The sequence below is a fragment of the Corythoichthys intestinalis genome, chromosome 8 (genome assembly GCF_030265065.1).
Source record: "Corythoichthys intestinalis isolate RoL2023-P3 chromosome 8, ASM3026506v1, whole genome shotgun sequence".
NCBI lineage: Eukaryota > Metazoa > Chordata > Actinopteri > Syngnathiformes > Syngnathidae > Corythoichthys > Corythoichthys intestinalis.
In genome coordinates, this window is record NC_080402.1 from 15213298 (window position 1) to 15237250 (window position 23953).

The 23953-nt window shown below is 40.2% G+C and overlaps 1 protein-coding gene across 1 annotated transcript in view; it reads left to right on the forward strand.

Moving 5' to 3' along the window:
- The window catches only part of LOC130920508 (adhesion G protein-coupled receptor E5), a 42874-nt gene that overhangs the window by 13964 nt on the left and 4957 nt on the right, over window positions 1–23953 (forward strand). The window contains exons 3-14 of the mRNA XM_057843795.1: window positions 5919–6068; window positions 6148–6276; window positions 9344–9487; window positions 9556–9599; window positions 10121–10231; window positions 10325–10478; window positions 10550–10672; window positions 12913–13112; window positions 15570–15728; window positions 15811–16005; window positions 19414–19631; window positions 19758–19916. Of these exons, the coding sequence (XP_057699778.1) occupies window positions 5919–6068; window positions 6148–6276; window positions 9344–9487; window positions 9556–9599; window positions 10121–10231; window positions 10325–10478; window positions 10550–10672; window positions 12913–13112; window positions 15570–15728; window positions 15811–16005; window positions 19414–19631; window positions 19758–19916 (1786 nt within the window). The remainder of the gene's footprint in view (window positions 1–5918; window positions 6069–6147; window positions 6277–9343; window positions 9488–9555; window positions 9600–10120; window positions 10232–10324; window positions 10479–10549; window positions 10673–12912; window positions 13113–15569; window positions 15729–15810; window positions 16006–19413; window positions 19632–19757; window positions 19917–23953) is intronic.

Sequence of the window (23953 nt, forward strand, 5' to 3'; positions counted from 1 at the left end):
GTGAAATTGTTCTATTCAACAATTACCTCATTTATCACATTTGACGTAATTTTCGGACTGTTAGCCGCTACTTTTTTCCTTCATTTTGAATCCTGCAGCTTATAGTCCAGTGTGGCTTATTTGTTGATTTATTAGGGTTAAAAGGTAACACTTTATTTGACAGCGGCGTCATACAGGCCGAGTGACGCGCTCCTCTCGAATTTTCTAACCTTCGCATCGTGTGTGATTGGTCTGTGTGAGCGGACTGTGATTGGTCAGCTCAGACTGTCGTTTCTGGTTCAGCGCGAAATCACCACCATTGTAGAATAGAATCAAACATTATTTTTCAACACGCAAAAATGGACCAAGCCGATGGGAGTATCATCGAAAAGCAAGTCTCGTCAAGACATTATTATGATTGCCTAATGGCAAGGTCGGCGATTGAAAAAAAATGGAACAACCACCGAGACGTGTGTGTAACGAACCGAGTGGCCACACGAAGCGATGACCCAGTCGGCCAAAAACTGGCAACTTTTTATCACTTTATGTCGTATTTTTGGTTGGTGCACTTCATCATTTATTGTGTACATATGTTTGCTGTCAGTCTGTGACCTATTTACGTGTCACACTTCAAGTACATGAAGAATAAAGCACAGATTTGGTGTCAAAAGTTGTTTTGATCTTTAATTTTCAATAACAGACAGTTCACACACGATACATCATCACTGATTGAGAGTGCCTAGGTGTTTTTTAAGAAAACGTTAAAATCAAAGCTTCCAACTCAGTTTGGGAAGTTCCATAGACGCCAGAAATCTGCTATGGCTTCCCACCGGCTGGTTGTAGGACACGGCAAACAAATCGGGCTGGAGGGCTTTGCAGACCTTGAACGCAGTGCTCGACGCCAGTTTGAAGCTAGCCGCCACAGCTAGCTCTCTCCACCCGAGTCTAGAAACTCTCTGTGCGGTATCAAAAGTCGGCCAGACCGCCTCGAAACCGTCTTCTGCGTCGCCTGCCCCTCAACATTTGTATGTTCAACATTTATTCACTGTTGATGAGCAGAAGATTTACATTCAAGAGTTCCATCTTGCATTGTTTATTTTTTCTCCGTTAAAACTAGACTAGCGGAACTCAACAAGCATGCCGCAAAACCGTACAAACATAACGCCACACCCCCTTGGCGGTGAATTACAGAGCAACGCGTTAGTGTTGTATCGGTCGCGAACGATTCGGTCTTTTTGAACGAATTGTTTGGGTGAACGAGACCGAACTAATCACCATCTGCACTGATTCGTTCTATGAAGTTAGGGCTTGTTCGCTGCGTGGGAGGGCGTTGAGCAAGCGGCAGCGTCTTCTGACATCACACACGACCAATCAGACGCCAGCCTCATCGCGGACAGGGGAGGGAGCGGAAACAGAATCAGGGCGTCTGTCACTCACTTCCACGTGTAGCCAATAAGCAGCCAGCGTGCACGCAAGGGGGCAAGACTGAGTTATGTCACTTCCCGTTCAGTGACTCGGTCCTCCGGTTCCTGACCTAGCTTGCTGCTAACTTGACTTTCCAGTAATGCGGTGAACGAGTCAAAAAATGGAAGGAAATGACTTTGTCACATATTTGTTAATGTGGAGCCTATCAAATGCTGCTCAAACAGACAAAACACCACACAAATCTAGCGAGCATGGTTTAGTGTACTACTTTTCTCAACAGACTCGGGACTACCTATGACTGACAACATACTATCAAATTTACAGTAGTTAAAACATGGGTAGCTAAAAAAAACAAAAAACAAAAAAAACACGGGTAGCTACGAGGCAAGCAAAAGTGAGCTGCGGTCGCGTGACGGCACTCACGGCAGTGAAGGGGGCAGAGAACTGTCACTATATGGAGGCTTCATGGCAGCGATATTTACCTCATATGCGCACAGAAAAAATATTTAGTATTATCACCATAATACTGATTTGCAATGAAACTGTATATACATGTCAATTTTTTCCGACAGTTTTATTTTTTTTTTCGTGTCAGCGTGTCGGGTGTTGGTTGATTTGACAAATTATGTCCATCCGTCCATCATATGCTACGCAAAAACAACGCACGCGGACACGGGAGATGTCGCAATATGTCTACATTTTTCTTAACAGACTAATGAGAGTAGAAAGGCAACATGGTAAAGAGCAAACAATTATTTCTCGTCAGCATTTGACGATCTGAGATGAGGGGGCGACAGGGGAGCTGACCGGATTATTTTATTTGTTAATACCAGTGCAAAAATTCAATACGATCATCTTAATACTGATTTGCAATTAAACTGTCGAATATCAAAATGTAGTATTGTTTTTATTTCAGAGCAGCACATTTGACAACTAGCTATTTACACTTCAGTTTTAACAATAGTGACCTAAAATAATAGTGATGAGCATAAAAACAAAAATACAACAGAACGAGAGGTAAATATGATGTGTTGGTCGTTCCATATTTAGAAATTAAACTTTCGATTTATTTTTATTTTCGTGACAGCAAGCATGCTGCGTTGGCTGGTACCGGCAGCATTGTATATGTGATCAAGAACATGCTAAAGAAAGTCCGTGCGCCCCCGACCCCGAACCCCCACTCCCCCCACAAAAGGAAAATGTTTAACCGTGTCCTAAATCGAAATGCAAGCACGAGCCATGACTTTGAGCCCGTAGAACTAGGACAGACGACGCGGAAGTTCTCCCTCGCTTTTGCAGCAGCGGGAGGGAGGGAGACGAGGCTGTCTGTGAAAGCTGAATAATACCGCCTGTCACTCATTTCTGAAACTACGACGAGCGGTGCCTGTGTGCAAGAGAGGGAAGGACCAAGCAATGTCACTTCCCGTTCAGTTATACTGCGAAGCGGTCTTTGGTGATTTGTTCGACAACGTCACTTCCCGTTCAGTAACCGAACGATTCGTTTGGGCGGGGAGGGAGATGAGGGGGGCGAACGATTCGTTGAACGATTTGTTTGAACGAATCCTTTTACTGAACGAACCGGAATGGATTCGTTTACTCAAGTGAACGACAGATCCCGTCACTACAACGCGTTCCCTCACCGCAGAACTATCGAATGTCGAATGACGCCGTAGTCGCTGCGCCGTCACCGCAACGCGGGGGTATGAGGGCCCAAGTACACCAGATGCATGATCGTTGTGGTTCCGGTCCGACTCCGGTAAAAAATAACGGCGGAGCCAATCCGTTCCCATTATATCCTATTGTTCAACGTACTGTATACCGGCTGCGTCAGTGCTCCGGATTGACTGCGAACTATCTCCGGCGTGCCGCAGCCCGCCGGATGGTATAGGCTATTTTCTATTTTTGCTGGACACGCATCCGACAAAATGGGCGGAGCTGGGCCTGGATGTAACAGCCCAGTTGCTTAGTCGCGGTTTAAACACCAGCGAACATGGACGAAGAACGTTTCATCATGGAGGTGGAAAGTCACAAAGTGATATACGATGCAGCAGATCGTTATTATAAGGACAGCATTAAAAGGGAAGCTGCAAGGTGTCCTATTATGTGTGTTTTTCTGGCAATGATATCAAACACACGATGTGCTGACAACTTTGAGCGAGAGAGAGAGAGCAAAAAAAGCAGCGTATCTGGAAGTGGTTCCACCGCAGAAATTCTCGTGCCCGGCGCACACACAATGTCGGTTTGTATACAGAGTCGAGGGGGAAAGTACGAAAGAGAATAGAGACACCCACAAGTTTCGACCTGGTGGTCTATTCAAAACGTTTCTCTTTCTTTCCTACATTATACTTGACTTTTCATAGAAAAACCAACAGTTTGCCCTGGGCACAGGAATCTGCAGTGTTGAGACACCAATTCCAAGTACGCTGTTTTTTAGTTCGTGTAGTATATAATTCGCTATCCATTTTATAAATATTACAGATGATTTAACAGTTGTTTGTAACAGCTCTATGAGATGTTATGTGCCATAAATTTTAAATGTGCACAAAGATATAAACCCACCGACACAACCAAGGGCATAATAGGGCCCCGCCCCCCTTCCCCCCACACACGGAGCCCTGATCTCAACATGATGCAGTCAATCTGGAATTAAGAGACAGACATGACTAGAATATAAATTTGCAAATTAAGAAAAATGTGCTCTCTCTCTGCTTCTCTGATGAGTATAGACTCCGTGTGATTTTCGTTGTTTTAAATGGCACATTATAGCGCGCGATCATGCGAGCGCTCACGAGGGAACGGAGTTGGCGGACCGCAGCCGTGCGCAGTCGGTATGATTTGCCTGTTTTTGACGTACTGCGTGGCACGCAGTCAACACTGAACCGGACCGGAACCGCAACGATCATGCATCTGGTGTATTTGGGCCCTAACTCAGGCTTAAGACTCTCATAAGACCGTCATAATTTTGACATGACACTATCATGGGCATTACTGAATGCTTTTGACAGATGTCATTAAGTGTCATTCAGCAAATTATGTCACTGACTTCATTTATGTCCAGCTGGGATCTTTTACATCCTTTGAAAAGTGTGATAATTTGCCAGATAACACTAAATGACATCTGTTATAAGCATTAATTTACGCAGATGACAGTGTCATATCATAATTATGATTGTCTAATGACATTCCTATGGTGCCAATGTAAGATAAAGTGTTAACAAATACCATAACTAGCAATTAATGAAACAATTGGAACAGTAACTGAAGAAATAATTAGCACAGAACATGAATTTTGATCGTTATTTACATCTGTAACGCCGCAATGCATGCTAGGAGGCATGTTGGACAACAACAGTGTTGACAGAAGGTGGCAGCAGAGGTTGACTGTCTCCCCTAAGGTAGTAGTGATGGCCAAATGAAGCTTCTTGAGGCAATGAAGCTTTGAGCCAATTGGCTGCAAAGCTTCATTGCCTCAAGAAGCTTGATTTGAAGCTTTGAACCAGTTGGCTGCAAAGCTTCATGGTGGTTCATTTGGTCTTATGACAGTTGCATGATGCCACTGTCAAATAGAGTGTTACCGGTTAATATACATATTTTGGTGTAAATATCCCATAATACAGTGAGGACAGCTGTGGCTTATAGTCCAGTGCGGCTTACCTATGAACAAATGCTGTTTTCATACGAAATTTAGTGGGTGTCGGCTTATATTCAGGTGCACCTTATAGTGCGAAAATTAGGGTATTTGAACGTCCAATCCATTTTAACAGGATGCCTGGCTGCGATCAAATGATGGCAACATTCCCTGTTCGAATGGATTGGACTCTATATCGCCGCCACTGGCAATGAACATTGTAAAATAAGGATTTAAAACAACAACCAAAAGATCTTACCATAGCTAAAATCAATGCACAAGATTTGCTTTTGTGGTCCAACAAAAATCACATGCCAAGGTAGATCTAGTCCCGAGCATTAGGTTTGACACCTGATTTTAAATACTGTATAGTAGGGTTGTTCAGATCATGTTTTTTTGCTCCCGATCCGATTCTGATCATTTTAGTTTGATTATCTGCCGATCCCGATATTTCCCGATCCGATTGCATTTTTTTTGCTCCCGATTCAATTCAAATCATTCCCGATAATTTTTCCCAATCATATACATTTTGGCAATGCATTAAGAAAAAAATGAATAAAACTCGGACGAATATATACATTCAACATACAGTACATAAGTACTGTATTTGTTTATTATGACAATAAATCCTCAAGATTGCATTTACATTATTAACATTCTTTCTGTGAGAGGGATCCACGGACAGAAAGACTTGTAATTCTCAAAGGATAAATGTAACTTTGTATATTGTGACTAAATATTGCAATCTAGTGTATTTGTTGAGCTTTCAACTGTATAGTAAAGGTTTTAGTCCAAATTTTTCAAAATTAGGTCATTAAAAAAGAAAACATAAGGTGGCAGTTTGCAGTAAAGCACAAAGCATAATTAACTCTGCACCAATTTCTAGATGTAAATGAGTGTGGAGAAAATCCAGGACCGTGTGGTAATCATACGGAGTGCTTCAACACAAATGGCAGCTACTACTGTCGGTGCGAGCATGGCTTCATCAACATTTATGGAAAAGATAACTTCACCGGGGTTGACGGGCAGTGTAAAGGTAAGCGAACATGCTTGGCCCGACCAGTTGTGTTTCTTTGTCTCACCTCTCTTACAAGTCATTTCGTTTTATCCATTAGACAAAAACGAGTGTGGCATCGACAAAGACATCTGTGGTGACAGGGCTGTTTGTATTAACATGCAAGGGAGCTACAGATGTGACTGCAAATCTGGGTACACCAAAACCAGCACAAATGGAGGTTGCTCAGGTGATTGCCATGCTGATATATTGTGACTGTTTGCAAGGGCGTAGGTTTGGTCTCAAAATTGGTGGGGACGATATAACAGCTTAATCTGCGTGTACACTTTTTGCTGGGGACGGGACGAGGGGTGAAAGTGGGCTAGAACAGTCAGGAACGCAGTTCCGGTATAAGATTCAGGGCCAGAACGCTGTTCCGGTATACGGTGCTTTGATTCCGAAAATATGACGGCAACTGTCAAAGCGCTATGTAAAAAAAAAAGAACAAAGCTGCCACACATGCATTTTATCTCCAAGAAGAAAGCAATCTACCAACATCCGATTTACATACACAAGTATTAACAACAAGCATAATAAAAGGCTTGTGTAGCGTAAACCGTTTCAACGTTTCCGGAGGTTCAGAACATTTTAACTGTCAATGTGCACTTTGGACTTTTATTTTTGTTCACTTATGTTGGGCTACTTATTCATTTCCTTATGATTTAAAAAAGTCAATGTTTGCGCGATCTTCAAAATAAATTCCATTTCACTCTGCATAATATAAGCCATTTGTACTTATTTGTATGAATTTATGTTACTTTTATTACTTAAAAAACACACAAAAAGTAAATGTTTACATTAACTTCAGTTTTAATATACATCTTATGTTGTTAAGTAGTTAAAATTTGGCTTTTAGTATGTGAGGAAATGAGGGAAAATAAAAATTAGGAGATAGAGGTTGGAGTTATTGCTGTTTTTGTTCACTTTTATTTTGCAAATCATTGAAAAAATACAATTTTGAATGAAAATCAGTTTTTGTATGTGTTGTAGAAATAACTGACCAAAACAGTTTTCTTTGCATTTTCAGTAGTTTTGACCACCCCTCCCCCATTATTTTTTTTTATTTATAAAAATTATTTTTAAAATGTATTTATTTTTTTATTTATAAAAAAATAAATACAATTTCTGGCTCCGTTGCGACCTTCACGTCGGAAAGTTCCGGCAAGAAATTCTAACCACTTTCACCCCTGGATGGGACAGTAATAAGGACAAACAGATTGAGTGAATGGGGGTCAGGGCTACGTTTCTCACGAATATGAACCTAATAAATTGAGAGGCTAAATGATCAATGCAAAATAAATTTGTATTGACTTATACTAACTTTCATATGTATAGGTTCAGGTGATACACCGTTCGAATCAACCCTTTTTTTTTTTTTTTTTTTCCCCCAAAAACTACTAACAGAAACATTTTAAAGACTTCCAGAATAAATGTCTGGATTTTATTAGCAAATTCAAATTGCAATAGTTGAACATCTTAAATTATATTAACATACACAATGTATACAAGCTTGCTAATTATCTCTTAACTATCCAGGAACGCAAAAAAACAAAACAAAAAACATATTCTTAAGACCACTCAATATTGTCTGTCTAAATAAAGAATTAAAAATAACTGAAAAAAACTTCTTAGTCAGGGAATAACAAAAATAAATAAAAATAGAGCCTTCCTTCAGGTAACACTACTGCTTTTGTCCACAAAAATAGCCAAACTGAACAAAAAATGAAAGCTCCTTTGGGCTGCTTTAAGACCACATAAATAAAATAAAAATGAAAATTGGGGAGAAATTTCGGTTCACTACATTTCTCACAGTTTTTTTTTTTTTTAACGTTAACGAAGCAGCTTCCTACTCGAGTTTTGCAGGTTAGCAAATTCACACAGTTTATTGGTATGCTAACTCTGATGCTAGTCAGACTTTCAGTAGCAAAATTTAGTGGTGTGTTCCCTACTTACACAACATTGATGTCTTTTTTACATTACTTACATTAGCTACTGCTGCTGCTGGCTGAAAAAAACTTCTAATATCATTCCTCTTTGAAGGGGCGGAGGACGTGGCATGTTGTCCACATGTTGTATTTCTGTCGGGGCTGTGATTGCGTGTGTGTGGGGACCCAAAACCAGTAAATCTGCCAAGGACTGGCTGAAAAGCAATGGAGAGTCCTGGAATGGCCGAGTCAAAGCTCAGATCTTAATCCCATTGAGATGCTGTGGGGTGCTTGAAACAGGCTGTACATGCAAGAAATCCTTCAAACGTCTCACAGCTAAAAGTATTCTGCGTTGAGGAGAGGGGCAAAATTTCTTCAGACCGATTTCAAAGACTGGCAGATGGCTAAAAAAGCGTCTCACCAAGTTGTTTCAGCCAAAATGGGTAACACTAGCTATTAGGTGGTCGGGTGTCCTAACTTTTTCCTCAGTTAGAATATGCATTTTTGTTGATAAATTTGGTTTAACGAGTAAAACAATGTTAATATTTGTTGTTTACCTGCTATTAAATCACTTTATTTTCCAGAGATTTATTTTCCAGAGATAAAGAAAAACAAGATCAGACATTGATATGTTAACATTTCGTAATAAAGAACTGAATATTTTATGGGGTGTCCTAATTTTTTCATATGACTGTACATAAAATGAATAGCTAAATACTAGAATCTGTGGTTTCAAAAATGGTACTGTTAAAATGTTTACTGTCAAATTAACAAAAACTACCATAAAAACAACTGAATTTTAACTTTTGTTTTACAGCAAACAACTGTAAAAAGCATGTATCGCCGGTCTGACCGTGGCAGTCGCACGTACTGACTCCTGAGCCAATATCTGAGCGTAGCTCTTTTAGGATCTGGAAGAAAGTTTTTCCTAAACTTCTACACGCACAGCACTAACTCCACCTGATCTTTAGTAGCTCAGCAGTCAGCACACTTGACTGCTGAAATTGCGGTGTTGGTTTGAATCCTGGCTGTGAAAAGAACATCATTAGTTCTATGAAGACTTATTGCGTATGGATTGGCATATGTTTGTATGTTTATTTTATAGTATACATGCTGATTTAAAATTCCAAGCATATCTTTAGTTCCAATGGAGGACACTTATTTATATCAATGTGTGATTGAGTGAGACGAGCATTTTTGAAATGAGTTCAGATGCTTGAAAATTCTCTTAGGGTACAGCCATGAATTATTATAATTACATCCCACCATTGATCTTGCATGTGTTCGTATTGGTACAGGTGGTAAGGGTATGTCTGTTTTTGTATCTTGTAGACATTAACGAATGCGACGAAGCTAAGATTCGAAAAGAAGACATCTGTGGACCAAAAGGGAGTTGTAAAAATACCAATGGAAGTTATTCGTGCATATGTGAAAAAGGATACACCAACTACGGCAATGAAAAGACCCTTTGTTCTGGTAAGTGTTCGCATCAGTTTTTTTGTGGGTCTTCATTCTTACACTGAAACATGTTGTCTTGGTTCTAGAACTGAATTGCGAAACCTTTGATGCAAGAAGTGGAAATTCCGAGGTAAAACACTGACTAATTTCCATTACTCTGTGGTTATAATTTTGTTATGTACTGTACCATTTTTGGTATTTTGCGATTGACAAGACAAGAATGTCATCAATAGGGACCAGTCTTCATGAGTGAGCCCTTAGTTTGGCTAGCGTTCCAGATTTGAACCACTGGTGAACAGCATTGCGATATAGATGTAACAACTAATCCAAAATAGACAAGCTCTTACGAAATCAACAAAAAGCTTGCCAGTGTAGCCACCGACTCAAATTTTTTCAGTTGCATCTTAATGTTCGTGTAACCTAACCTGCATATTTATGGAACGACAGACAAATCTAAACGGAATACTTTTATTAGCTGAAACACTCCTTTGTTTATGTTCGCATGTTACCAGCACAGATCAGTTAAATGGAATACTAAGGAGGATGGTGGTTGCTTTATTTACACACTGGACCCCTGACGTATTTTTTTATGTCTAAATTCAAGCACGTATTTTGAAAGCTGAACTGTGTTATTATTATGTCCTCTCTTAGTATAACAGTGGCTTGGCAGATCTGTTGTCTATAATGAGAAACAGCTGCATGGCTCTGGCTAATCCAGATCACGGCAATGAAAGCAAAGCGGATGGAGATGCGCTACTGGAGGTCAGGAAAAAAAACTCAAAGCATATGTAGACGCATGCTGGAATCCCTAAACACACGTTCAATTCTTCATCCTTTGTGCTTTAACACAACCAGAGGTTTTTAACAGCATCCGAGCCGGTCTTATCATGGGCCGACAAGGACATACGTGAAGACGTGTATGAGCTGCTGAGCACTATGGAAAATTCCATCAAGCTTATTGGCCCACAGCTACGAGGCAATAACACCATAATGGGCTCCAATCAGACAAGTAAGGCCCAGTTTGTGAGTTTGATATGACAGTAGTGTTGTGTGCATAAATGCAACTGATTGTTGTGGTAGCTGTAAAGATTGCAGTACGGAGGCAAAGGTCTCCGCCCACTGGACCCCTGCATTTGGGGACTGAAAATTCAACACTTGATACCGACTGGTCAACGGCAGCTGGAACTGCTGGAGCATATCCTGGTAAACTTCTTCTCTTACACTGTTTGTAAAAAATCAAATAATCACCACAACAGATCTCTGCCAAGGCCAAATTGTTAGCATTAGTGAAATAAAAAAATCTTGGCTCATCTTACTTTCCAGTGACAAATCAGCTATTCAAAAGAGTATTTTATATACACTCACATTCACCCAGATTAGATATCGAGTCACAGGAGTGCCTAAATTCAAAATAAATAAATAAATGAATAAATAAATAAATGAATGAATAAATAAATATAAAGAGAAATAAATACATAAATAAATAAATTAATAGGTAAATAAATGAAGGAATAAATAAATATAAAGAGAAATAAATATATAAATAAATAAAAATATAACGGTATACTTTGTCATTGACATTTACTTTTGGTCATTAACAACCACAAACGGAAAAAACAATGACAATATTTTTCATTGACTTTTACTTTCTTTCATTGAACACCACAAACGGAAAAAACAATGACAATTGTATTTTTTGCCTTTGCCTTTTCTGTTTGGCTTTTACATTGTCATTGTCATTTGTCGATCGCCTTTCCTCTTCGGGAATCTAAATGGCAAATGCGCAGAGAAACGGTCTGTCAATCAAATGACGTTGGGCGGGGCTTTCGAACCAGGAATAGTAGTCGATAACTGATTATTCCTAGTTTACCTGAAGGAAAGTGACGTCGGTTATCGAGTTGCACGTGCGGTTTTTATGGATATGGAAGGAAAATCAATTTCACAATTGTTAAGAGAAGCAGCTGACAGACTGGATGGGTCGCCTCAGCCAACTACCCCGTCACCAAAACAATCACATTTAATGCCGCCGCCACCAAGACAATCAAATTTAATGCCACTGCCTACAGAAACGCAGCAGCCAACAGTAACGTTCTATTCAATGATAGAAATACATTTTTCTAGACCGGTAAAAAAATATAGAATAAAATATATTATTCGACACACATGCCAGACCATTCAAAGAATAATTATTTTCTATGTCTGAATCGTTGTGTTTATAATCATGACGACATTGGAGGAAGTGGCGTAGTGCAGTCACACAAAACAGCCGCGGTCGCGCTTGGGTGGCCGTACGGCGCATGTGCGGAAAGTTAAACTAGAAATAATCAGTTATCGACTACTATTCCTGGTTGGAAAGCCCCTCCCAACGTCATTTGATTGACAGACTGTTTCTCTGCGCATTTACCATTTACATTCCCAAAGAGGAAAGGCGATCAACAAATGACAATGACAATGTGAAAGCCAAACAGAAAAGGCAAAGGCAAAAAATACAATTGTCATTGTTTTTTCCGTTTGTGGTTGTTAATGACCAAAAGTAAATGTCAATGACAAAGTATATCATTATATTTTTATTTATTTATGTATTTATTTCTCTTTATATTTATTTATTCGTTCATTTATTTACCTATTCATTTATATATTTATATATTTATTTCGCTTTATATTTATTTATCCATTCATTTATTTATTTATTTTTGATTTTGTCACTCCTGTGACTCCATAATTAGATGCCAGCCTTCTACAAATTTTAATTGGAAAACCCTTTGGTGCAGTTTCAGCTAAAAATTTCGGAAATGTATCATGTGATGCCTATCACTAATTTTACTGATTTAATGCATAATGGAAATAACATTCAAACACATTTGTTGAGTATGTTTTAGAATATGCTCCTCCTTTTCCACAAAGCAGGCAAGCATAATTTTCTGATTCCCACTGGATTAATGAGGAGAAATGCAAAGGAAAATGACGGATGGATATTTTGTTAATGCTATCCTTCTAATTAGAGTTGTGCAATATGATCGTTTCGCCGATAAAAGCATTTTAAAATGATATCGGATAATATCGACATTGTTTTTTCATGATCATTTTCAGACCAATATGCATGTTGCCTTTAAAGTGAATGTAGAAGCCTTCTGCCTTTGTACAAGGGCTGGTCACACCTTAGCACAGCAGTTATGCTTATTGATATAGTGGTGGAATATAGGCACTTTTCCCTTAACTTCAGTTGAAGTTGTCTTATTTTTTCACAGAATGTTTATTTGGAAAACCTTGAAGTTGTTACATTTATCATTATTAAAGCATTCAGTGGGCAATCACAATAAAGTTACAATACACACGTTTTGATCACTGTTTTGCTTCCTTACAGCAGTAATCAAAACAATACACTGTATCATTTCACCTTTCTTGGTAAAATGATCAAGCATTTCTAATCTGTCCTCTTCCAGGCTTTGCTATGGCTGCCTTGTTGAACTATCATAACCTGGAGAGATCTGTTAACCGCTCCTTTGAGGAGCTCCAAGGATTTGAAAAAGATGGCGCTGAACCAGCTTTCAAAATCTTCTCCCGGGTTGTGTCTGTTGTGGTTTCAAACCCATCCACTCAGAATCTGAGCCACCAGGTCATCCTCACGCTCAGACATCTCGAGGTTTGTCCCACTCTATTTAGACTAAATAGGTCGTAACATTTTATTTCTACTTGTAATCCCCATTTGGATTTTCTCTTGTGTAGGGAGAATATTTGCAAAGCCAACCAAAACTTGATTCACAACATTGTAGCTAAATTGTCTTCCCTATCCATTACTTGTGAAGTGAAGTAGTGCTCTAGAACAGGGGTGTCAAACGAGTGCCCTCGAGCCAGAAGTGGCCCACTAAGGGGTCCAATTCGGCCCGCGAGTTGTTCTGCCTGACAGGCACGTTGTAGCTCATTCAAACTGTACATTCAGAATCCATCCATCCATCCATCCATCCATCCATCCATCCATCCATCCATCCATCCATCCATCCATCCATCCATCCATCCATCCATCCATCCATCCATCCATCCATCCATCCATCCATCCATCCATCCATCCATCCATCCATCCATCCATCCATTCATCGCTTAGTCGGGGGTTGGGTCGCACAGGCAGCAGCTTTAGCAGGGAAGCCCAAACTTTCATCTCCCCAGCCACTCCAACCAGCTCCTCTGGCGGGATCCCAAGGCATTCCCAGGCCAGCCGAGAGAAATAGTCTCTCCAGCGTGTCCTGGGTTGTCCCCGTGGCCTCGCGCCAGTGGGACATGCCCAGAATACCTCTCCAGGGAGGCGTCCAGTAGGCATCCTAACCAGATGATCGAGCCACCTCAACTGGCTTCTCTCAACGTGGAGGCGTAGCGGCTCCACACCGAGTCCCTCCGGGATGACCGAGCTTCTCACCCTATCTCTAAGGGAGAGCCTGTACACCCTGCAGAGAAAACTCATTTCGGCCACTTCTATCCGGGATGTTGTTCTTTCTGTCACGACCCACAGCTCGTGACCATACGTGAGGGTAGGAGCGTAGATTGACTGGTAAATCGAGAGCTTTGCCTTTCGGCTCGGCTCCTTCTTCACCACTATGGACAGTTGCAGAGTCCTCATCACGCTGACGCTACACCGATCCACATGTCGATCTCTCACTCCTACCCACCCTCACTCATGAACCAGACTCCAAGATACTTGAACTCCTCCACTTGGGGCAGGATGTCCTCCCGGGCTCGAAAGAGGTCACGGCACTCCTTCCGACTGAGGACCATGGTCTTGGATTTGGACGTGCAGATCTTCATCCCAACCGCTTCACACTCTGCTGCGAACCGCTCCAGTCAGAGTTGGAGGTCAAGGCTTGATGAAGCCAACAGCACCACATCATCTGCAAAAAGCAGAGATGCAATGCTGAGGCCACCAAACCAAAACAGCCCTTACTAAGGGGCTCGGTACTCCGTACTCCCAAAGCGAATCACACAGGATTCCCCACACGGTCGAACGACTTCTCCAAATCTACAAAACACATGTAGATGGTTGGGCGAACTCCCACGCACCCTAAAGGGTGTAGAGTTGGGCCACTGTTCCACGGCTGGGACGAAAACCACACTGCTCCTACTGAATCTGAGATTCGACTTCCCGACGGGCCCTCCTCTTCAGCACCTCTGAATAGTCTTTACCGAGGAGGCAGAGGAGTATGATCCCTCCATAATTGGAACAAACCCTCCGATCCCCCTTCTTAAAAAGGGGGACCACCACCCTGGTCTGCCAATCAGGAGGCAGTCCCAGATGCGATGTTCTAGAGACGTGTCAGCCACGACATCCAGAGCCTTCATGAACTCTCATCAACCAAAGATTTGTGCGCTACTGAACTTGGCTCACTTTTGTGCCCGCAGTCACATTCATTTATTCATTCATTTATTCGCCCCCCCCGTCAAAATTCAATTGACGTAAACACAGAAGTCACCCAAAAAGAAAGCGACCTGGAAATGCCCCCAAATCAACAGGAAGTAACCAATGAAAAGGAAGTGGCCTGGAAACTCTCTAAAATCAACATGAAGTTATCCAAAATGTACAGGAAGTGACACTGAGATATCCCAACATTTACAGGAAGCCACAGATACATAAGTATCCAAAAAATACAAGAAAGTGACCCAATTTTTACCTTTGGTTTCAACTGACAATGATAGATGTCCAGTTGACTTTAAACTTAGAGGACTAGCTGTGAATGCTTATATTTCAGTGCCATGGATGTCGCTAGATAACCAATGGATAATGGACTGAACGTCTAGTGCTGTCAATGGCGGCCATTGAGTTAACTTATTTGGCGAAAAATAAACTGGTCTGGCCTACATGAGATATAATGCCATGAATGTGGCCTGCGAACCAAAATGAGTTTGACACCCCTGCTCTAGAACGTGGACAGTCACTATTGTGAGAAGCGATATTTTCATTTCTAAAGAGTAAAATAACAAGGCATGCAAAGGAAAATGGGCAAATCACACTTCTCATTCACCCGGGTTGGGAAGCTCTGCTTTAATCAACGAAACCACGAGCTCTGCAATGTGGGAAAGTGAGCACTCCTATGGTTTTTCTTATGTGGTTTAGGACAAATCGGAGGCAAGATTCATCTGTGCATACTGGAACGAAAGGGGTGCCTGGGCCACAGATGGTTGCCATCAACAGAAATCCAATGCCACACACACAGTGTGTCGATGTGAACATCTCAGCAGTTTTGCTGTGTTGATGGCTCACTATGCTGTAGATGTAAGAAACAAGAAACAATTTAACAACGCATGTCATTTGTGTTTATTCCAAATGGTTTTACACTGTTGAATGTTTTCCCTAGCAATCCTTTGCGATCCAGCTGATAACAAAGATAGGACTGATCCTTTCCCTGTTGTGTCTGAGTGTTTGCATCCTGACATTCAAGTTCTGCCGCTCCATACAAGGGACACGGACAACCATTCACCTGCACCTCTGCATATGCCTATTCATTGCTGACCTCATTTTCCTGGCCGGCATTTCCCAAACAAAACCAGAGGTATAGTACAGTATGTTTGTTCAAGCAGACAGTGACATTGTTTCCATGAACGGCAATAATCTAATGGTAGCCTTGGTCTAGGGTGACCATATTTTGATGTCCAAAATCGAAGTTTGCCATAAAACGATGCTACACCAAACGGGATTTTACAGATAACGCCAGTACACAGCTCCGACAGAAGTCAACAGTTGCCATTATATACGTTTTTATCGTAAAAAACACTTAACCACTGGGCAGGCGCTCTGGGAACACGTCATAGGCAGCAGTACCGTAGTATTCTGTGCAAAGTGTCAATTTCAACACACGCTAATTGTGAAGAAATACCCCTTCGTGTCAATTTGGAATTTCCTTTTATTAACATAGATGACAGAACCCTGAGGCATAAGAAACACAGCTACTTAGAATATAATACTAACATTTCAACCAAATACACGAACGCAGAACAATTACAAGACTAATACAATATACTGCATTTCTCTGTACACATATAACCCAATATACAACAGATGATACATGATCGACATTAACAGGAGATAAACTTACAGAAAGGTGTATGGAGCCACGTCTCTTAGAACTAAACCTTATTGTAGTCTGTAACTGCCTGATCTCTTGCCAAACTGTCAACCCAGTAGATGGCGGTAATGCCCCATGATACAAGTGGTAAACTGCCAACAAAAACAGTAAGAAGAACAACTCCTTCTCACCCTACTAGCAGGAGCCACATCAACGCAGGCAGGCGTAACCCCCTAGCGGCTGGAGGGATTCTTTTCAAAATGGTCCCGTGAAAAATCATAAAAAACGGACATTTTCATGAATTTATAAAACCCGGCCGGACGCTACGAAGAGGATGTGAAGCGAGGACTTGTCAGGGCAAAAAAGTGCGTTTGCTCACGTTACCTTAGTCTGAGGTGACTAGGTGCCCTAACCCGAATTTCAGCGTAAGTCAGAATGAACCCTTGAACTACCCCTGAATACCATCTCAAAATAACTATCCAAAAACATGTCTTATATGTCATATTAATCAAATGAAGTAGTTCTTCTTACAACTGACATTGATTAATTTGTCATCGTCAAACTATGAACACACTATCAGAAAATAAAAAACAATAATGACAAAGAGCGTACAATAACACTATAAAGTAAATGAATAGAGACATATTTGCTTTCAAAAATATACCTCAATAGCTGCACAATAATACCGGGGGGAAATAAGGTCCAAATCTTAAACAATTCAACAAGGAATACGGCAGCTATTAGTGACACCGGTCCAGCGGTGAAAATGAACGCTGCTCAATAAGCTAGCGGGTTAATAATAATAATAATAATACATTTTATTTCTAGAACGCTTTTCAAGCCACACAAAGACGCTTCACAAGAAAGATTGAATCACAGTACAAACAGGACCTGCAGTTTTTGGAGGGACTTGTTTGGGAAACCAAAGAGCAGTGAGTTACAGTAATCGAGCCGGGAGGATATTAGACTACAGACCAGGGTGGTAGTGGTATGGCGGGTGAGAGAAGGGAGGAGACGAGAAATATTGCAAAGGTGGAAATAGGCTGATCTGGTGATGCTGTTGATATGTGACCGGAAGGAGAGCGTGCTGTCGAGGATGACACCCAGACTCCTAACCTGAGTAGGAGAGTTCGGTACGTTGTTGATGGTAATAGAGCACTCATGAACATGAGAGAGCATTGCGGTGGTTCCAACTCGGAGGACTTCTGATTTTGAGCTGTTTAGTGGGAGGACGTTAGAGGAGAACCAAGAGTTAATGTCATCTAAGCAGAGGGTGAGGGAGGAAGGTGGAAGGGAGGCTGTTGGTTTTGAGAAAATGTAGAGCTGGCTGTCATCCTCGTAACAGTGGAAGTGAATGTTGTGTTTGCGGAAGATGGAACTGAGGGGGAGAATGTAAATGATAAAGAGGAGTGGCCCCAGGACAGAACCCTGGGGCACGCCAGCAGAAACAGGGAGGGAATTGGATTTATGGGGGCCGAATTTGACAGACTGTATGTGGTCGGACAGGTAGGAAGTGAACCAGGAAAGGGGTTTGTGGGTTATACCAAGGGAGGAGAGTCGGTCGAGAAGGATTGTGTGGGAAATGGTGTCAAAGGCGGCGGTGAGGTCGAGGACGACAAGGATTGATAATAGACCAGAGTCGGATGCTATGAGGAGGTCGTTTGTAATTTTAAGTAAGGCTGTTTCACTGCTATGGAGGGGGCGGAAACCGGATTGAAACTGCAAGAAATAGCAAGATAACGGTGTGTGTGGAGGGTGGGGTGGGGGTAAGTCACGTAAGTCAGGTACGTCGTAACCCAGGGACTACCTAGATTTTGTATATATTGTATTTTCACAACTTTAAGGGTGTATGTCCACCACTAATTATGGTTCACCTGAAACGAGTGAATAAAGGTTCTGGCCTGTGTATTGAAATCCCATTTAAAGGGATTTTTTCCTCCACCTAGCCACTAACACAGTGAGATGATGCGCAACCCCACCCCCTTGATATGTTAGAAAATGATATAGAAGTGTAGCATGAGAAAAAAAAAATCAGTCCTCTCCACCCCCGCCCCCCAAACACAATTTGGTGCCCTTTCCACTACATGGCGCCCTAGGCAACTGCTTAGCACGTCTATAACCAGGGTCAGCCCTGGATGTGTGACACAGCTGCACTCATTGCATTGTTTGCAATGAGTTTGTTTTTACTGAAAATAATAGCAAAATTTTGTCACATAATAAGAGTTAAAAACCTGAGTGAATGTTTGAGTCACTTTTGTTTCTAATAAATTTGCATCATTATTTCTCAACATAGAAAAATTCTAAATAGTTATTTCAAAATATTAAATGTTACACCTAAATGTTAACTCTAAATCCAAATGTTAAGTCCTGATCTAAAAATCGAAATGTTAACAACTCCAGTGCACTGCTTGACCAAGAAAAAAAGCAGAAGCGAGAGTGAGACTACGTGATCGGATCGATCGGTAATTATTCATTTGTTTTTTAAATTGAAAAATAAATAAATAAATAAAAATCAGCAATGGACTGAGGTTGAAGCGCTAAGTAGTGGGGATCACTGTATTTAGTTCTCTTATGAGAATAGCTACTTTGATGTATTGAACAGCATTATACTCCAATTTTCTTTCTTCATACATGATATTATGTGAAAACTATACAGCAACTAAAAATAATAGTTCTCAAATTAGAAGTTTCTGATAAGCAACGGCAATGCCATGGTTACATGATATCAAACAAACTGTGTACTCTGAGGCGTGCATCACTACCCCAAACCCAAAGTCTTCTTCAAAGGTTGGTCTTTAAAAGGTTAGCACAGCTCGTATAAACACAGCAGGAGACATTTCATCCCCCAGCTCGTCGTGTAACTTCCGCTTCTCATGTGTTTATATTGCATTACAGGGCGGCTGCAGGTTTATTGCTGCTATGCTCCACCTTTTCTTCATGGGGGTGTTTGCATGGATGCTGCTTGAGGGGGTGCAGCTGTATCGTATGGTGGTCCTTGTGTTTAATGCCACCATTCGACCTCTCTACTTATTCCTTTTTGGCTACGGGACACCCTTGGTTGTTGTCATTCTAACGGCCATCATCAGACCCAAAGGATATGGCACTAAGGAGCAGTGAGTGGATTTATTTAAAAAAGGATCAAACGTTTGTGTTTGACTGATAGCACTTAAGTGCACAGCAGGAATCTGCTTTTACTTGCGACCACATGACAGTAACGCTCATGTGTATTTCCACTGCAGCTGTTGGCTATCCCTCAAAGATGGCCTCATCTGGAGTTTCTACGGCCCTGTGTGCGTCATCATCTTCCTCAATGTCTTCTTCTTCATCGTCACTGTCTGGAAACTGGCCCAGAAGTTCAGCAGTCTCAACCCGGACCTATCCAAGCTCAACAAATTAAAGTCAGTGAGCAAAATTTAGGTCCTTTTTGTTTGTTTGCTTTCTTCTCTCCTTGCATTCCCTTCCCTTCCTGCTTTTGTTCAACCTTTATTTGAAAATATTGAACCAGTAAGTTGTCATTGAGATTAAAAATCTCCAAATCAACCTTTATTTACAGAAGTGCAGGACAAATTGTTCAGGAAATACAGCAGGGGTCCATTTTTATAAGCCACTACTTGCGCAATAACGTTTATCATAACATTATCTTTTAGTGATATGACAATGATAGATGACTAAAAGTTGTGGTGCCAGAGCCGCACGTGGCTCTTTTCATCCTTATGCTGTTAACCTCAATTAGGTAAATAGACGTTCAATCCATTTGAACCTTCCACTTACAATAGATTAAATGTCTTTCACCGTCAATAGCATTGATTGAGTTAGTGCTGGTAATTATTTAAGGATGGAGTAACTAGTATTACCCTTGTAATTAGAGTTGTCCAATAATTACTTTTTAACCTATAACCTATATCCCGATTTTGTCCAACTCCGAAAACTTATCAAATCGATACCGATACATGTGGTTGTGTACTTAAGATATTATGGCTAATTGTATTGTGATGCTTTAATATGCTGGATGCTTTAATAATGATAATGCTCACATAACATCTAATGGTGACATCTAATTGCCAATAAACATAACTGCTGTGCTAAGCTGTGACCAGCCCTTGTACAAAAGCAGACGACTTCTACATTCACTTTGAAGCCAACACGCATATTGGCTTAAAACTAGGGCTGTCAAAATTATTGCGTTAACGGGCGGTAATACATTTTTTAAATTAATCACGTTAAAATTAGGGCTGTCAAACGATTAAAATTTTTAATCGAGTTAATTACAGCTTAAAAATTAATTAATCGTAATTAATCGCAATTAATCGCAATTCAAACCATCTATAAAATATGCCATATTTTTCTGTAAATTAAATATATATTCTGTAAAATAAATTGTTGGAATGGAAAGATAAGACACAAGATGGATATATACATTCAACACACGGTACATAAGGACTGTAGTGGGCATTTCACTCTACTGTCATTTAAATCTGTCTATGCTGTCCTCACTCCGAAATGTCTACTTTTTCCAAACCTAGACAGCTAGTGAACGACGCCTTAATAATCAGACTTCTTCCTTTTTCATCTGATTTATTAATAAAATGGCCTCAAATCATTGTCCTATTTAGACCATCGTAAAACTACAAAAAAAAAGTACACAAGCATTGCATTAGCAACAACGTTAGCTTAGCACGCTATACAGGTTCACTAAACATAAACAAAAGGATCATATAAGCACAACATTACAACGTAGGCGTCAGCCCGAGACGTCGTGCAGCCATATTGAACTGGCAAGAAAACGATAAACCATGTCGCAAAGCGACCACAAGAGTTCGCTGTTAGACAGCACAAAAAGCCTTGCTGTAAAACTTACCAAAAGGCAGAATACTGTCTGAGCGGGACATGTGCGTTAATTGCGTCAAATATTTTAACGTGATTAATTAAAAAAATTACTGCGCGTTAACGCGATAATTTTGACAGCCCTAGTTAAAATATTTGACGCAATTAACACACATGCCCCGCTCAAACATATTAAAATGACAGCAGTGTAATGTCCGCTTGTTACTTGTTTTTTGGTGTTTGGCGCCCTCTGCTGGCGCTTGGGCCCAAATGATTTTATGGGCTTCAGTACAATGAGTGAGCATGGTGTAATTATTGACATCAACAATGGCGAGCTACTAGTTTATTTTTTGATTGAAAATTTTACAAATTTTAACAAAACGAAAACATTAAGAGGGGTTTTACTATAAAATTTCTATAATTTGTACTAACATTTATCTTTTAAGAACTACAAGTCTTTCTATCCATGGATCGCTTTAAGAGAACGTTTATAATGTTAATGCCAACTTGTTGATTTATTGTTATAATAAACAAATAGAGTACTTATGTACCATATGTTGAATGTATATATCCGTCTTGTGTCTTATCTTTCCATTCCAACAATAATTTACAGAAAAATATGGCATATTTTACAGATGGTTTGAATTGCGATTAATTACGATTAATTAATTTTTAAGCTGTAATGAACTCAATTAAAAATTTTAATCGTTTGACAGCCATACTTAAAACCGATGATGAAAAATCGATGTCGATATTATCCGATATCATTTTAAAATGCTTTTATTGGCCGATATATAATATCGGACAACTCTAAAATACAACTCCGGTTTCCTCCCACATCCCAAAGACATGCATGGTAGGCTGATTGAACACTCTAAATTGTCCGTAGGTATGAGTGTGTGCGTGAATGGTTGTATGTCTCCTTGTGCCCTGCGATTGGCTGGCAACCAGTTCAGGGTGTCCCCTGCCTACTGCCCGTAGTTGGCTGGGATAGGCTCCAGCACCTCCGCGACCCTCGTGAGGAAAGCGGCATGGAAAATGAATGAATGAATGAACTCTAAAATACGTTAAAATATTTGACGCATAATGTATTCCTAAATACTATAATTTTCAGACGAAAAGCCGCTACCCTACCCCCCACCCCCATTTTGAATCCTGCGGAGCGTATAGTCCAATGCAGCTTATTTGTTGATTTATTTGGGTTAATAGCAGAGGTGGGTAGTGTAGCCAAAAAATTTACTCAAGTAAGAGTAGCGTTACTTCAAAATAATATTACTCAAGTAGAAGTAAAAGTAGTCATCCAAAAATTGTACTCAAGTACAAGTAAAAAAACGCATTTGGTGAAAAGAATACTGGAGTGACGAGTAACATTGTGAGTAACAGCTTACATTTTTGTTTGATTTTTTTTTTTTTCAACAATTGTATTTTTTTTCTTAGTGCAAAATTATCTATATGAACTGTTGTTATAATGATACTGTACAATAACCCATTACATAACCACATCAAGCCAAAGAAATACAAATAAAAAAAAAAAAAAAAAAAAAAAAAGAAATTCCGACAAGAGAAAAAAAAAACATAAATGAAGCATTATTTGTCCAAAGAGCATGAGCGCCCTCTGGTGGAGAAAAATAGTTCTTAGTTTGAATAGTGAATAGTTCCTTCATAATTACTACAGTATTATGAAATTAAATTGATCATATCTCCGGTTTTCGGTGGTCAATCGGTGCCAAATAAAAACTGGGAGAGAGGTTAAAATCTGCGCTTTCGAGTCATGTTGAGGGCAGCGCTCAATGTCAAATACTTCCTTTTTTTTTTTTTACAGTGCTTTAAAGACACCACATGATTGAACAGGCTGGCGTGAACATGGAATGGCAAGCTTGCATCTGATTTGTATAATGGAGTCACGTGATTATTGTTGCGACGTCTCATTGGTGAAGTGGTAGAGCTACTTTTGGCATGGTTGGCAAAAAAATAAAATAAATAAATCTAATATGTAGAATAAGGAGGAAAATTTTAATGACATGTGTATCCCAAAGTAGTGGAGTAAGTGTAGCGTTTTTTCCCCCCACAAATCTACTCAAGTAAAACTAAAAAGTATAGCTCAGTAAAACTACTCTTAGAAGTACATTTTTCTCAAATAGTGACTCAAGTAAATGTAACGGAGTACATGTAACGCGTTACTACCCACCTCTGGTTAATAGGTAATACTTTATTTATAATAATAATAATAATAATAATAATAAATTTTATTTCTAGAGCGCTTTTCAAAATACACAAAGACGCTTTATTTGACAGCGGCGTCATAAGACTGTCATAAGACCACCATAATTATGACATGACACTGTCATGGGCATTAATGAATGCTTATTACAGATGTCATCAAATGGAGTTAGTGACAATATTTGCCGGATGACACTTATGTCCAGCTCGGATCTTTTGCATCCATTCAAAAGCGAGATAATTTGCCGGGTGACACTTATGTCCAGCTCGGATCTTTTGCACCCATTCAAAAGCGAGATAATTTGCCGGGTGACACTTGATGACATCTGTCATAAGCATTCATTAATGCTCATGACAGTGTAATGTCATAATTATGACAGTCTTATGACTG